Below are 13,434 nucleotides of genomic sequence, written 5' to 3'. Positions count from 1 at the left end.
CGGAAAATCGGATTTTATACACTTGTAATAAACGACTTTAAATTCATATTATTAAAAGTGTATTACATTTGACCCAAAACAAATCACCAAATAACAAGAGTTTGACTGGATAAGCGAAACATATTTCTTTGGTAGAGAGCTTAACTTCCCTTTAAATATCACACATTACTAGGGAAACGTCACATGAAAAAACAGCTTAAAAAGGGCGAAGGGAGAAAATGACTGAATAAACCTGTAAGATGATCTAGTCATGAACGCTTTAAACGCCTCAATGGCCTGATCCGCCCTAACGAATTTAAATATTATATCTTATTTGGTGGTGAATTTTTTGAAGAGGAATGTCCAATGAAGTTTGAAACCCTCATCTGGTGCAGTCTGTGGGTTTTCCTTATCAAAATCAGGAAGAACATCGATAAATATACTTTATATAATCACAAATTTCTTATTATATTTTTTTTTCTCCGACAATATATAAGGAGAAATGATTGAGGAAAACTTAAATACACCAGAAGCGCAACAAGTTTACAATTTGATTTGTAAAAGCACAACTTTCAATACTTACAATGATGGGAAAATTGGTAAGAAAAATAAATAATGGTAGATAAATAAATGAATAAAGCATTTCTTACAATAAAAGCTTAAGTCATTCTTCTGCAATGCGCTTTTGATGATAATACGTGATCATGATTAAACACAATTAATATTTAGTATTAATGAATTTTTATATTTTTAAATTTCAGAATTTTTTGTTACTGCTGGCAATATCAGACATATGGATTATCCCCGTGGCCACTCTCTGTCGGGATCCAGAGTCTCTAAATATCACAACCCTCCAGATGGATGTCGAGAAAAAACTCACCTTGCGTAATGTTCCAAACAGGTTAGGAATAAAACAAAAGGACAGCCCTGAATGTCATATTTATGGTGGCAGAGATCTGCCACCACTTGTCAGATAATTATGTCGACTTGTCAGATAATTATGTTCACTTGTCAGTTCTTAAAGTCGACTTGTCACTTATTCACGTGTTTTATAAGAATTCAACACTTTAACCTTTTCACGCCCAATTTGTGCCATCCATTTGAAATAATATTTTCAGACAAGTCGTTATAAGGATCTGACAAGTCGACATAATCATCTTTTAAGTCGATAAAATTATTTGACAAAGTCGAAATAATTATTTGACAAGACGACATAACATCTGACAAGTCAACATCATTATCTGGCAAGTCGACTTACAATATGAATGTATGATGGCATAGATCTGCCACCACTTGTCAGATAATTATGTTAACTTCTCATATGATAATGTCGACTTGTCAGATATTTATGTCAACTTTTCAGATCTTTATGTTGACTTGTCAGAAAATAACCAAAGTGACTAGAAACTCAATATTTTGTTGTAAAAGAGTGTTAGTGCCACTAACTGCCATTTACTTGTCATCATTATTTCATATAAGTCGAAATAAATATCTGAAAAGTTTACATAATCATCTGACAAGTCGACATAAAGATCTGACAAGTTAACATAATTATCTGTCAAGTCGACATAAAGATCGGACAAGTTAACATTATTATCTGACAGAAAAAATAATATGGCCACTAGTTTAAAGAATATTATCATTCATATTGTATGTCGACTTGTCAGATAATGATGTTGTCTTGTCTGATGTTTTGTCGTCTTGTCAAATAATTATGTCGACTTGTCAGATAATTATGTCGACTTGTCAAATAATTATATCGACTTAAAAGATGATTATGTCGACTTGTCAGAAAATATTATTTCAAATGGATGACACAAATTGGGCGTGGAAAGGTTAAAGTGTTGAATTCTTAAACACGTGAATAAGTGACAAGTCGACTAAAAGAACTGACAAGTGAACATAATTATCTAACAAGTCGACATAATTATCTGACAAGTGGTGGCAGATCTATGCCACCGTATGAATGATAATTTTCTTTAAACTAGTGGCCATATTATTTTTTCTGTCAGATAATTATGTTGACTTGTCAGATCTTTATGTTGACTTGTCAGATGATTATGTAAACTTGTTAGATAGCAGTTAGTGGCACTAACACGCTTTGACAACAAAATATTTAGTCTCTAGTCACTATGGTTATTTTCTGACAAGTCAACATAAAGATCTGACAAGTTAACATAAATATCTGACAAGTGGTGGCAGATCTATGCCACCATATTAGATATTTTCATGCTATTTTACATCAAATTTCATAAATAAATACCAGCAAAGTTCAATTAGAGAAAAAAACATTCAGTTAAAAGCATTTATTAATCAAAAGTACCACCCCTCCTATTTACATATCACGACTTTTTATGATTCAACATACTAGAAGGGGTCTTTGTTTCTGTTTTGCGCACATTTGAAAATTTAAAAAGTGCGCGAAAAGAAATTATTCACTTATGGTACATATTTAAGTGATATATCATGTTTAGTGCATAGTTTTAAAATTCAGATATACCTGGTATATATTATACTCTCAGACACTAACACTTAAAAAATCAAATATGTATCCAATTTATAAAAAAGACAGCGATCCATGTGTATTCTTCTTTTTCTAAAGATATACAGTTTACCTAAAACTCTAAATATCACAACTCATGACATTATATTTTAGGAACTGCGCTCTTTTTTGTTGATATCAATATTTTCAAAGATATCTAGGTATCTTCAGTGAAAACAAAATTGCGATTGTTTCCGTATGTTTGAGGAAACGATTTCGAAAGCCTTTAAATATTTCTAATTCCGCTTTTACAATGGAATAACTCTTCTAATAATTCTTCTTACCAATATTCATCTAAATTTATTATTTTTTGATAATAAAAATGTGTGCAATATGTTTATACTAACATTATATAAACTTTTTAAAACCTCAAAAATATAATAAACTTTTAGAAACCTCACATATCATATCTTAAATTTGTACAATAAACAATGGCGGTATTGTTGATGAACAAACTAGATACAGTACTTTGTATACAGATACGATGTAAAGTAACCGATCTCTTGTTTTCACTTTTCAAGAATTTTACATGAATCTATGAAAAGATTTTTATTTCCACAAAGTCAATCCAAACGCACTAAGCATGATTTTGAGTGTATATGACTTTGACTTAATATCTGATGAAAAAAACCCCTTAAAATAAAAATCCATGACAGATTTTTGGCAAACAGTGCATTCAACACTGTATTTGTTGTCTTACAGCTTTGTAGAGAAACGCACGCACACCAGGAGATTCAACGCCAGGTGTCCCAGTAAGACCGACGTTCTAAGCGACCCAAAGTTTCGGACCTCCATTTGTCCGACCTACCGTGTGACTGACGTCGACGTCAACAGAATCCCCCAGACAATCGTCCAGCGTCGGTGTAAGTGCACCGAGTGCCTGTCGGTGTTGGACAGTACTCTGGGGCCCCGCGCCTTCTCCAGATGCGTGCCCACCTTCCAATACCAGATGGTTCTACGCAGGGTGGGATGCGCTAGCGGGGTGTTCGAATATAAACCCGTAATGGAGCCCTTTGTCGTTGGATGCTCATGTAAACTTTTCTTTGATCAATGAATGATTTCAGAGTAAAGCATCCCCGATTTAGGGCGATTAATCAGATATGTATGTGCCTTCTTGCCGGTTTATTTAACAATAAAGTATTTTTGTACATAAACTCATATTGTTTTACATTCTATATACATGTATGCATATTGGACCAAAAAAATCGTGTAAGCAATATATATCGTAATGAAAACTGATGAATTAAGTTGCTCCTTCACAGGAATTTCGTAATTGCAAAGAAATGCAGCGGCAACCATAGAATCAAAATCGTCATTTTCCCCCCTTAAAAACAAAAGGTCGATTCTGAAACATAAGACCATATATTTTTCTGCTGCTAAACATTTTAGTCTTAGGGAAAATTAATTTAGGGATGAAAAAATTCCAATCAAAATAGAAAATATAATAATACATGTATATAGTACCAATTATATTATGTAGAAAACAACTCATGTAAACAGCAATAGCACTTAAAGTTTTTCTTTCATCCTGAAAGCTACTTTATGAGAAAAAAATTTAAATAATATTTTCATCAAAACCAAATTATAATTTCAATGTTTAACGGAAGATAAAACACGCATGCTATAAAAAGTTTCCTGAAATCATGTTTTAATACTAATAGAATTAATAAAAAAAAATTCCATTAAACTTAGTACGTTATAACAGGGACATGCTACGTGAAATTACATGTTACGAAAATGAAGCAGATCGATGTTTTGAATAAGACATACTGTGGACTCATTAAAATTCGTGGTGGCTCAATTTTCGTGGTATTCGTGGGTAGCCCTCGCCCACGAAATTACATCCTCAACAAAAACTAATTATAAAAGGTTTGATTTACCTACTGAGACTGAAAACTGACTCATCCACGAAATTAGATCCCCATGAACATGCAAAAAACCAACAATCCACGAAAATTGGCCCCCACGAAATTAAATGATTCCACAGTAACACACTGCATTAGTAGGTGGTAAATTCAGTGATGTGCAGGATTCTTTACATTGGACTTATGGGACATATATAGTCAATACATTACCTACATTTGTGGTCCGACATCTTTCAATCTGTTTCAAAGGTAGGTAATTTACAGAAAAAATTAAAAAAGACAGAATTGCATCATATTAGTCTTCATGCGTAATAAATAATAATCAAAGCTGTTCTTCCATAAAAAAACCCCGGTATTTTAATGCTTCTTTTATAACACCCTAAAAATGTGCAGAGTAAAATTTTAATACGTGGAGTACAATGATATTGTTGGAATTATTCCTTTTTAAATTTAATGTCTCACGTTTTCCGGAAGATATTGCATAAATTTCATGCAAATTGCAATTGATTTGTGATAGAAAATGTGATGATTATTTCATTTCTTTGGTATTAGCAATTTTACTTCCCTTTAAGTTACACGCACTATTACTAGGTAAAGTGCACATAAGAATCGAGTTACAAAAAAAAAATAAATAAAAAAAAAAATAAAACAGAAGATGAATGGACGATTGTGTAAGCTTTATTAAGCCAAGCGACGCACTGGTTACATTTCAGTGAGGAGCTTTATCGCCATAAGATAAAGATCATATCTGTTTTGGTTGTGAATTATGAAGAAGAATGTCAATTCTAATTTAAATTTGGTCTTTTCTGTTGAACGTCTTTGGGATTTACTATCAAGAAAATATGAAGATTTTTAACAGCGATAATTTAACTTTATGTTATTATAACAAATCAACTTAAGAAGAAATTCTGGGAAAAAACCTTCAAGGTTTTAGAATGAATGTATGAATAAATGCATGTGGTTGCGCCCCCGATTCAAGACAATTGATCAACTATGTATTTTTCTTGCTGGTTTATTTCACAATAAAATACTAGACTTTGACCCGTGCGTGCACGGGTTGACATTGCATATCGAACATTTAGAAATAGGTACATCGATACACCTTATTATTGACATTTACATAACAAAGCTATAAGCTTACAATAATGCTATTAATTTCACTACACTTTCCTTAGTTTGAATAACCTAACTGTGTCTCGGGAAAAGCCCCTCCCTTACTTATACCCGTAAAGTAGCAGAAAATTGCAGAATCGCTCTGGAACGATTTTGGAGAAAGTTAATGAATGATGTTGCCTTGAAAATAACAGTCAAATACATCACAACAAACCTTTTTGAGACTGCAAATACCTTTCAACTAAAAATTTTAATCCATAGAATGGAAGAACTCAACACCTTTTCACCAACGTACACGTAATCGTATATTCTTTGTAAAACTGGGTCTGTAGGACATTATTCATTTTTACGATAAAACATATTCTATCTTCACTCTCCTAACAAATATAATGTAACATTTTTGCATGTAATCAAATATTTTTTGTCATCACGAAGATGAAAGTAAGTGCTTAGTTGAAATGTATATTTGTTATTTTATACTTTCTCTCATAAGAAATCATTAATTTATATGAACAAAATATATAGCAAAAGTCCAATGAAAATTTACCCGTATTTGTATTATCATTTCTGAGTTTATTCAGGCAGATGTGATATTGTGGAAACAAATATAAACTAAAGATCCCGTTAGCGCAAGTGCACGATTGTAAAATCCAAAAAATCCAGGTGATTTCCGGGATTTTTTGAGGAATTTTCGTTGATTATTAATTAGCGAAGCTTAACTGAGAAAAAATAAAAACAAATTGGTAATCTTCAAGTACCAAAGATGTTTAAAATATATAAAACAAAAGACAGTATTCTTCCGATTTCTCGGTATTAAAGACTAAAAATTCGAGTCTATTATTTTAATATAGTAGTATAGATTATTTGTACTCTTATCATTTTCACTTTTACATACTAAGCAGATGCGATTGAAGATGCAGTTCATACTGTATTTAAAGGCTGGTGAATTCAGCAACCATAGAACCACAATTGCGATTTCTTCTAATATTGGGCTGATTCTGAAAGACATTTATGTAGCGCCATAAATTGTTCTGGTGCGGAGCATCTTCACTCTTTGAAAATGTATGTAGTGAGAAAAGAAAGCAAAAAAAAAAAAAAAAAAAAAACACAAAAGATTATGGATATAAATCGTACTTTTCTCTTTTCTGCAGACGATTATCAAGGGATAAGAACTTTCAATCTTTCATTTTTAAATACATCTTCGCTAACCCTTGGTTCGTGAGAAGCGGTGCGTATCAGAAACCCTTGGCTAGCGAAGATGGTTCCTTGGTTCGTGAGAAGCGGTGCGGATCAGAAACCCTTGGCTAGCGCAGATGGTTTGAATATAGAATACTAGTATTTTCAAAGATACACGTTTTACGTGCACTTGACATGATGTTAAGATATAATTACATATGATTTTATATACTGGTATTTTCTTTTGAATTGAATATTATATTCATTACTTCCAAATCGGCCACATAAATAAGCATCTTTGGTGGTTTCTTTACAATCTTAACAGCCGTTAAGGATTTGTAAATAAATTGCCAATTATTGGTTTTGCCTATTGTTTTTAGAGATGAAAACGTGATACTTTAAAAGCAAAAGACATCTTGGTTTTACTTATTAAATACTTGTCATAGTTGAGAAAATATCACACTGTATAGTACTTGTATTTGTCAGATGTCGGATAATTATGTGGGGGTACCTTACGGCTTTCCATAGTGAACAGACTATTAGAGAGTTTATCATTTTTTAAATTTTATATGAATAGGACTACAATATGAATCAATCCTTGTAGTAATTATATCAATCATTGAGACAAAATGTCTGAAGAGTTAACACAAATAGATTTCCAAGAGCAAGCTAGGTATACTAAGATTCTTTTTTTTACAAAGAACTATATATGATAAGAGTTAAATTTGGCCCCCATAATTCGCCATTTGTTAAGTGCTTCGGGTACAATAAAATGTTAACTTATTTTTTAGAAGAGTTGATACAAAATATATTTTTCATCTATTTATTTGATTTATTTGCACTCACTGGCAGTATATGACGTCAGAAGTGACGCTATTTATATAATACAATAAAAGTTAGCCAAAAATTGACATTTTTCTTATCTATTTACGAACGGAAATATAGAGCGCATGCTTGAACAAGGAAATTTTTTTTTCACTTATTAGTCTTGGCTGGATACATCTCTGATAAAAAATATTTTGTTTGTTCAAGCATGCGCTGTATGTTTTCTGAAGGAAAAACTGCTTGAAAACAAGCTGTTTTATGCTAAAAATGCAAAAATGGCGGGAAAAGGTTGTCTTTACAATGTCATGTTTCTAAATTGTGGGCACTTGAACCAAAATGAATATTATGTAAACACATGACATATATATCTGTACTAAGAAAACAAAGAATTATAGTAAAATGATGATGTTCATTTTAGGGGGCCATTTTAGGCCCGTATCATATATAGTCCTTTTAAAAAAAAGTTTGAGAGATTAAATGAAGAAAAGTAAAAATTTTGGGATTGTGGATTTGGTTTAATTGGAGATGAAAGAGTTTTTAATACCAAATGTCGAGATTGGATTGAATTAAGCCTTCAGAATTTAAGAGTAACTTAAAGATTACTACCAAATAACATGACCCATGTTTAAGATTTCTTTTTGTTTTGTTTTTTGTTTGATTGTCTTGTGTGTGTGTGTGCTTTGCATGTATTTACCATTTTGTTTGTACGACATCCTTTAACCCTTTACAAAGGTCAGTTCATTATGTGGGACAGATAAAATAAAAAAAAAGAAAAGAAAAAAAGACAAACATTATATGACGCTTCGTGTATGGTAGATAATAATACCAACCAATAAAATAACATTCTCATCCTTAGAACTGCTCTTTTGAATGATATTTGCTGATTTTTTTTAAACCGTCAAATAAATGTGTATATTTTAGGAAAATTTCTATTCATGAAACAGAATCGCTCATTTTTGTTAGATTCATATTTGATATTTAATGTATCATGTTTTCCGGAAGATGTTGCATAGAATTCGTGCAAATTACACAAGATTTGTTGAAGAATGTGTTATTATTATTATTTTTAATTCCTTTAGAGTTAACAATTTCACTTCCCTTTAAATTGCACATTACTATGGAAACCGCAAATGAGAAAACAGGTTACGAAAAAAAAACACCAAACAAACCAACAAAAACAAACCAGAAGTGGAATGGAGGAAACAGGTAAGCTGATCTAACCAAGCAACGCCTTGATCACGCTTTAATGGATAAATCCATCTTTCTAAGTCTAAGATTACATGTATTTCTGTCTTGGTCGTGAATTTTGTAGAAGAATGTCGAATTCTATTTCCTGGTCTTTTCTGATGGGAATTTATATTTTATAGCCCCCCCCCCCCCCTCCCCCAATAAAGTAAATAAATAAAATAATTCCCCCCCAAAAAGGAAAATTCAAACATTGATACATTTAATTTTTGATTATAATTATACGAATGCTTTATTATATAATTTTTTAGGGAGGTGTGCATAATGACTGGAAAATTGATGAAAAAAATAAATTGGTACGTTAGGTGATCAAAAGAAAACAGGGCAAGAGGTAATAAACTATATTTACATACACATATGGTTACGATTTCAAATAAATTTATTTTCTTTCGATTTAATACAAAACAGATAATTTCATTGAAATTTTAATGAAGATATTGTATCACTTCTTTAGAAAGTGTGTGAAAAAAAACCCAACAGATATACACACGCAACTATAAAAAAAACCAAACCCTGACATCTGGCCATCTTTTGTTCATTGAACGATTTAATTTTTAAAAAAAAATTAAAGTCTTTTTTTATATTAAAAAAAAGACAAAATGAATATTAGGTTAATGCATTTAGATAATGGAGAAGAGAAATCAAATATTGGGATAATGCATGTAGATAATGTGAATTACCAAAATAAATTGCCTAAAGCTTTAATACGATACTAACGTGGCTCGTTGGTCTAGGGGTATGATTCTCGCTTAGGGTGCGAGAGGACCCGGGTTCAAATCCCGGACGAGCCCAAGCTCACTTCTGTTATATAAATTCAAAGACATATAAATACCCAAATAGCATTTCGTCAAATAATCGTGTCAACCAATTAAATATCATGTTACAGAAGAACGCGGTCGACTCGATCGTCGTCCGATAAAAAAATAATTGACGATCAAAAATCATTTTGAACTTATATATCAAGGTATACATGTATATAGTTTTATGATATCATTCTGAGAATCAAAACAGGAAGGGGAAAGAACAACCCGTTGAGACATTTCCATTAAAAATAAATGTACATCTTTGATGGCTATGGGGCGTTTTTTTTTCGCGAAAACCAGAGTATGTCTATGACGAAACAGCAAGTAAACCTGACCGTAGGACAACGTGCACTTTATTACTATGCTGGATAAATGCTGGCTGCAGGTCTGTATCCCATGGTTTGAAAAAAATTCGAATGGACGACCTGGGGCCACAGTGTCTTACGTGTCAAAAAGTTGCAATTTATTGCGCAAAAAAAAAAAAAAAAAAAAAAACCCCAAAAAACCAAACCCCCCCCCCCCCCCAAAAAAAAAAAACAAATCAAAAAAAAAAAAACTTTCGCTACTTTTGGATTGCATGATCAACCTTATTTCCACACAAATTCTGTGGAAAAAAAAATACCATCAAATTCTACAGACAATTTACTACTGATGTTAACGCTTTACTTGCCACATACTTTCTCTTTCACACGCTAACCGACCTCGGAAAATGAAGAATGTTAACTTCACGTGCAGATCAAGAGTCGCCAAAAAATTTAAACAAACTACATTTCTTCACTTTCCTGGACGTGATGTTTATCATCAGAGGCAGGTACATTAACGTTACCTGTGATTAAATGTCCGAGGATTTTTTTAGAATCGAATATTAAACAGAATGTGTTCGAAAATGAGAAACTGTGCGCCATAATTTATAATAACTTTTTTTAGAACACATGAGGAACTGTAGCGTCCAAGTCGTCAATCCATTTTTTTCAGACTGGGAGCTACACCCTTGCACCTAGATAAATAAAATTATGTTAAAGATACGTGTTTCGCCAGAAACATAAGAATATTTCGATGATAATTAATCAATATTGCTTTGGACCTATCCCAGAGAAGAGCGATCGGATATCAATTCAATCGGTTACCGGTATATATTTACATTTTCCAGTGTCTTTGCCTGTGATAAAACTACGGATCGATTTTGTACTATATAACCCATAACACAAATGACGCCAAATCGAGGCGCCAGCGGGGTTAGCTTATTAATATTTAAATATATAATCATACGATGGCTTAAAATTATATAAGTAATAAGGAATCATTTTTGAATTTTATGTGATGATAATTTCGGTCGGGGTGTGATCAAATCTATCATAAAGCCCTTCGGGCTTTATTGGATTTGATAACACCCCGACCGAAATTATCACCTCATAATACTCAAAGAATGATTCCTTATTCCTTATATAATATATTAACTAACCACATTCGACAAATAAAAACGCGGCCTTCCATAACCCCCCCCCCCCCCCCCCAAAAAAAGAAAGCCTTTTCATTCTGAAATATGCCACATGATATTTTATCGTTTATCATATTCGTTAGAAAATATAGTTATGCGTAAGGTACATGCGTTTACTGTCTTTTAGAATACTAGTTTGACGTTTCGTTAGTCAAACTGGACATAAGAATACATGTATCATATCAGTATAAAAGATCAGAAATCATATTTTTAACCTCATAAATCAACGCATTTTGTTCAGTTAAAAAATATCATTTTTTTGACAGTGCGATAAATTTTTTCTTATAGATAAAAGTCGATTCTCGGTGATTTCATAAACTTAAATTTCCTCTTAAAATTTACAAAAACGTTCGGGCTCGTCCGGGATTTGAACCCGGGACCTCTAGCACCCTAAGCGAGAATCATACCCCTAGACCAACGAGCCGATACAACACGTATGATAAAACTTGGTACTAAAACTGATTTTAAAAAAGTCAATTAATTCTACAAAATGTGGAACTTTTCTGTTCCTTTTATCTGAAGTTCCGAGTAATACACATAATCATAAAGAAAACATTTAGCTTCACAGTTCAGGCAACTGCAATTATCATATGTAGATCTACGTAATATAAAGAAAGATAACTCTCATTTCCCTACTACAACTGCTCGCACCTTTCCGGCAGCCTGCGGGGGACAGGAACGATTAACAGCAGAGAAGGCCATTGGCTGCCGTAAAGGCCCGAGATTTTTGCCACGTTGAACATGAAGAATTTAATTTCTGTCTGTTTAAAGATGATAACTTCGAAATCCAAATAAAAAAATCTATTTAGCTTTCATAGTATATTGACCCCCTGTTTATTTTGAAATAGTATGTACATATTAATTGTTATATGTAATAATACATAATTAAATTCGCGATTATTAACGTGGCTCGTTGGTCTAGGGGTATGATTCTCGCTTTGGGTGCGAGAGGTCCCGGGTTCAAATCCCGGACGAGCCCGAGTCTTTTTGTTTTAGTGTTATATATATATATATATATATATATATATTAAACATTCGGATTTCACATAAACACGTAAGTGAATTAGTGAATCAGATTTTTTATTTTACCACGTAAATATCATATAATACATATCTGATTAACCTGTCGAACTCAATTTTCCCGGAAGAGCCCGAGTCTTTTTGTTTTAGTGTTTTATATATATATATATATATATATATATATATATATATATATATATATATATATATATATATATATATATATATATATATATATATTAAACATCGAATTACACATAAACACATAAGTGAATTAGTGAATCAGATTTTTTATTTTACCACGTAAATATCATATAATACATATCTGATTAACCTGTCGAACTCAATTTTAAAGTAAAGCTGGAAATGTCCATCATACTTGTTTACGATAAATGGCACAAAAACACATTTAAATTAAAGCAAAATAAAACTTCATCATAAATTATTGATTGAGCTAAGCCCTAATGCCTAATTCAATCTTAAAACTGAAAATGTTTAATGAAGCTCTCACCCCAACTCGAATAACGGCTGGATAAAAATCACTCCCAAGAGTCACTGCAGGCTTACAGATGTACATATACATGTAATAAGTTGTCTGTTATTTTTTTAACACTGCCCAAAGAATTTACATTTGTATATAATACCTTTATATTAAATAATGATACGAAAATAAATTATGTTGTAATTATAATGTTGTTGTTGTTTTCACTTGAGGGTTGGAATGATAAGGAAGCTCAGGAGTAAAAATAATTCTAAGACTACCGTTTTATTGAGCATTGTTTGCTATCCTGATTCTCAAACCATGACCTTGTGAAGATTTTTGGAAATATTTTAAAGATAAGAATTTGTATTGAACATATTAAAGATGTTTTGCCTACTCATACCTAAAATCTTTATATATAAAGTAAACCCTAAGGTGCCACCACTACAATTGCGAGAGTTACACCTAGCCCCCCCCCCCCCCTTTCATTCTCCAAGCCCATCGCACGCACACACACACACCATAGTGAACATTATTAAGTATTATGAACATGTTATATTTACCAGTGAAGAGTATTTATAAACCAAAAGCAAAAATATTTTAAGAACATGTCTCATATAATGGAAAACAGAGCAAGTGTCAGAAATTTGTTATATAAAAATGACAGTTTTGACAAAGTTGCAAGTACTAAGTTGGCATGCCCATTGACGAAAAATCAAGACTAAACTCGTGCGACCTCGGTATATACGACTTATAATCAAAATTCATATAAACAAATAAAAGGAATAGAAAGAATGCAATAGAGAGAATCATTAATGTGTTTTTTCCTATATTACATTATCTTTACTATTCTCTTTGATTGATGACAAAGAATTAATTGCAATATA

The 13,434-nt window shown here is 32.0% G+C and overlaps 1 protein-coding gene and 3 non-coding genes across 4 annotated transcripts; 3 read left to right on the top strand and 1 right to left on the bottom strand.

The window, feature by feature from the left end:
* Positions 1 to 485: 485 nt before the first annotated feature.
* On the top strand, positions 486 to 3,656 carry LOC128179404 (interleukin 17-like protein). Its single transcript, XM_052846812.1, has 3 exons — positions 486 to 578; positions 741 to 880; positions 3,224 to 3,656. Exons 1-3 carry the CDS (start codon positions 564 to 566, stop codon positions 3,573 to 3,575), a joined length of 507 nt encoding a protein of 168 aa, XP_052702772.1. The 5' UTR covers positions 486 to 563; the 3' UTR covers positions 3,576 to 3,656.
* Positions 3,657 to 9,464: 5,808 nt separating this feature from the next.
* Positions 9,465 to 9,536, top strand: Trnap-agg (transfer RNA proline (anticodon AGG)). The gene has a single exon. It is a non-coding gene; the product is annotated as a tRNA-Pro (tRNA).
* Positions 9,537 to 11,398: 1,862 nt separating this feature from the next.
* Positions 11,399 to 11,470, bottom strand: Trnap-agg (transfer RNA proline (anticodon AGG)). The gene has a single exon. It is a non-coding gene; the product is annotated as a tRNA-Pro (tRNA).
* Positions 11,471 to 11,953: 483 nt separating this feature from the next.
* Trnap-ugg (transfer RNA proline (anticodon UGG)) lies at positions 11,954 to 12,025 on the top strand. Its single transcript has one exon. It is a non-coding gene; the product is annotated as a tRNA-Pro (tRNA).
* The last annotated feature ends 1,409 nt before the right edge of the window (positions 12,026 to 13,434 follow it).

This window comes from Crassostrea angulata, chromosome 4 (genome assembly GCF_025612915.1).
Source record: "Crassostrea angulata isolate pt1a10 chromosome 4, ASM2561291v2, whole genome shotgun sequence".
Taxonomy (NCBI): domain Eukaryota; kingdom Metazoa; phylum Mollusca; class Bivalvia; order Ostreida; family Ostreidae; genus Magallana; species Magallana angulata.
The sequence above is the reverse complement of the archived record's forward strand: the minus strand, read 5'-3'. Positions and strand labels throughout refer to the sequence as shown.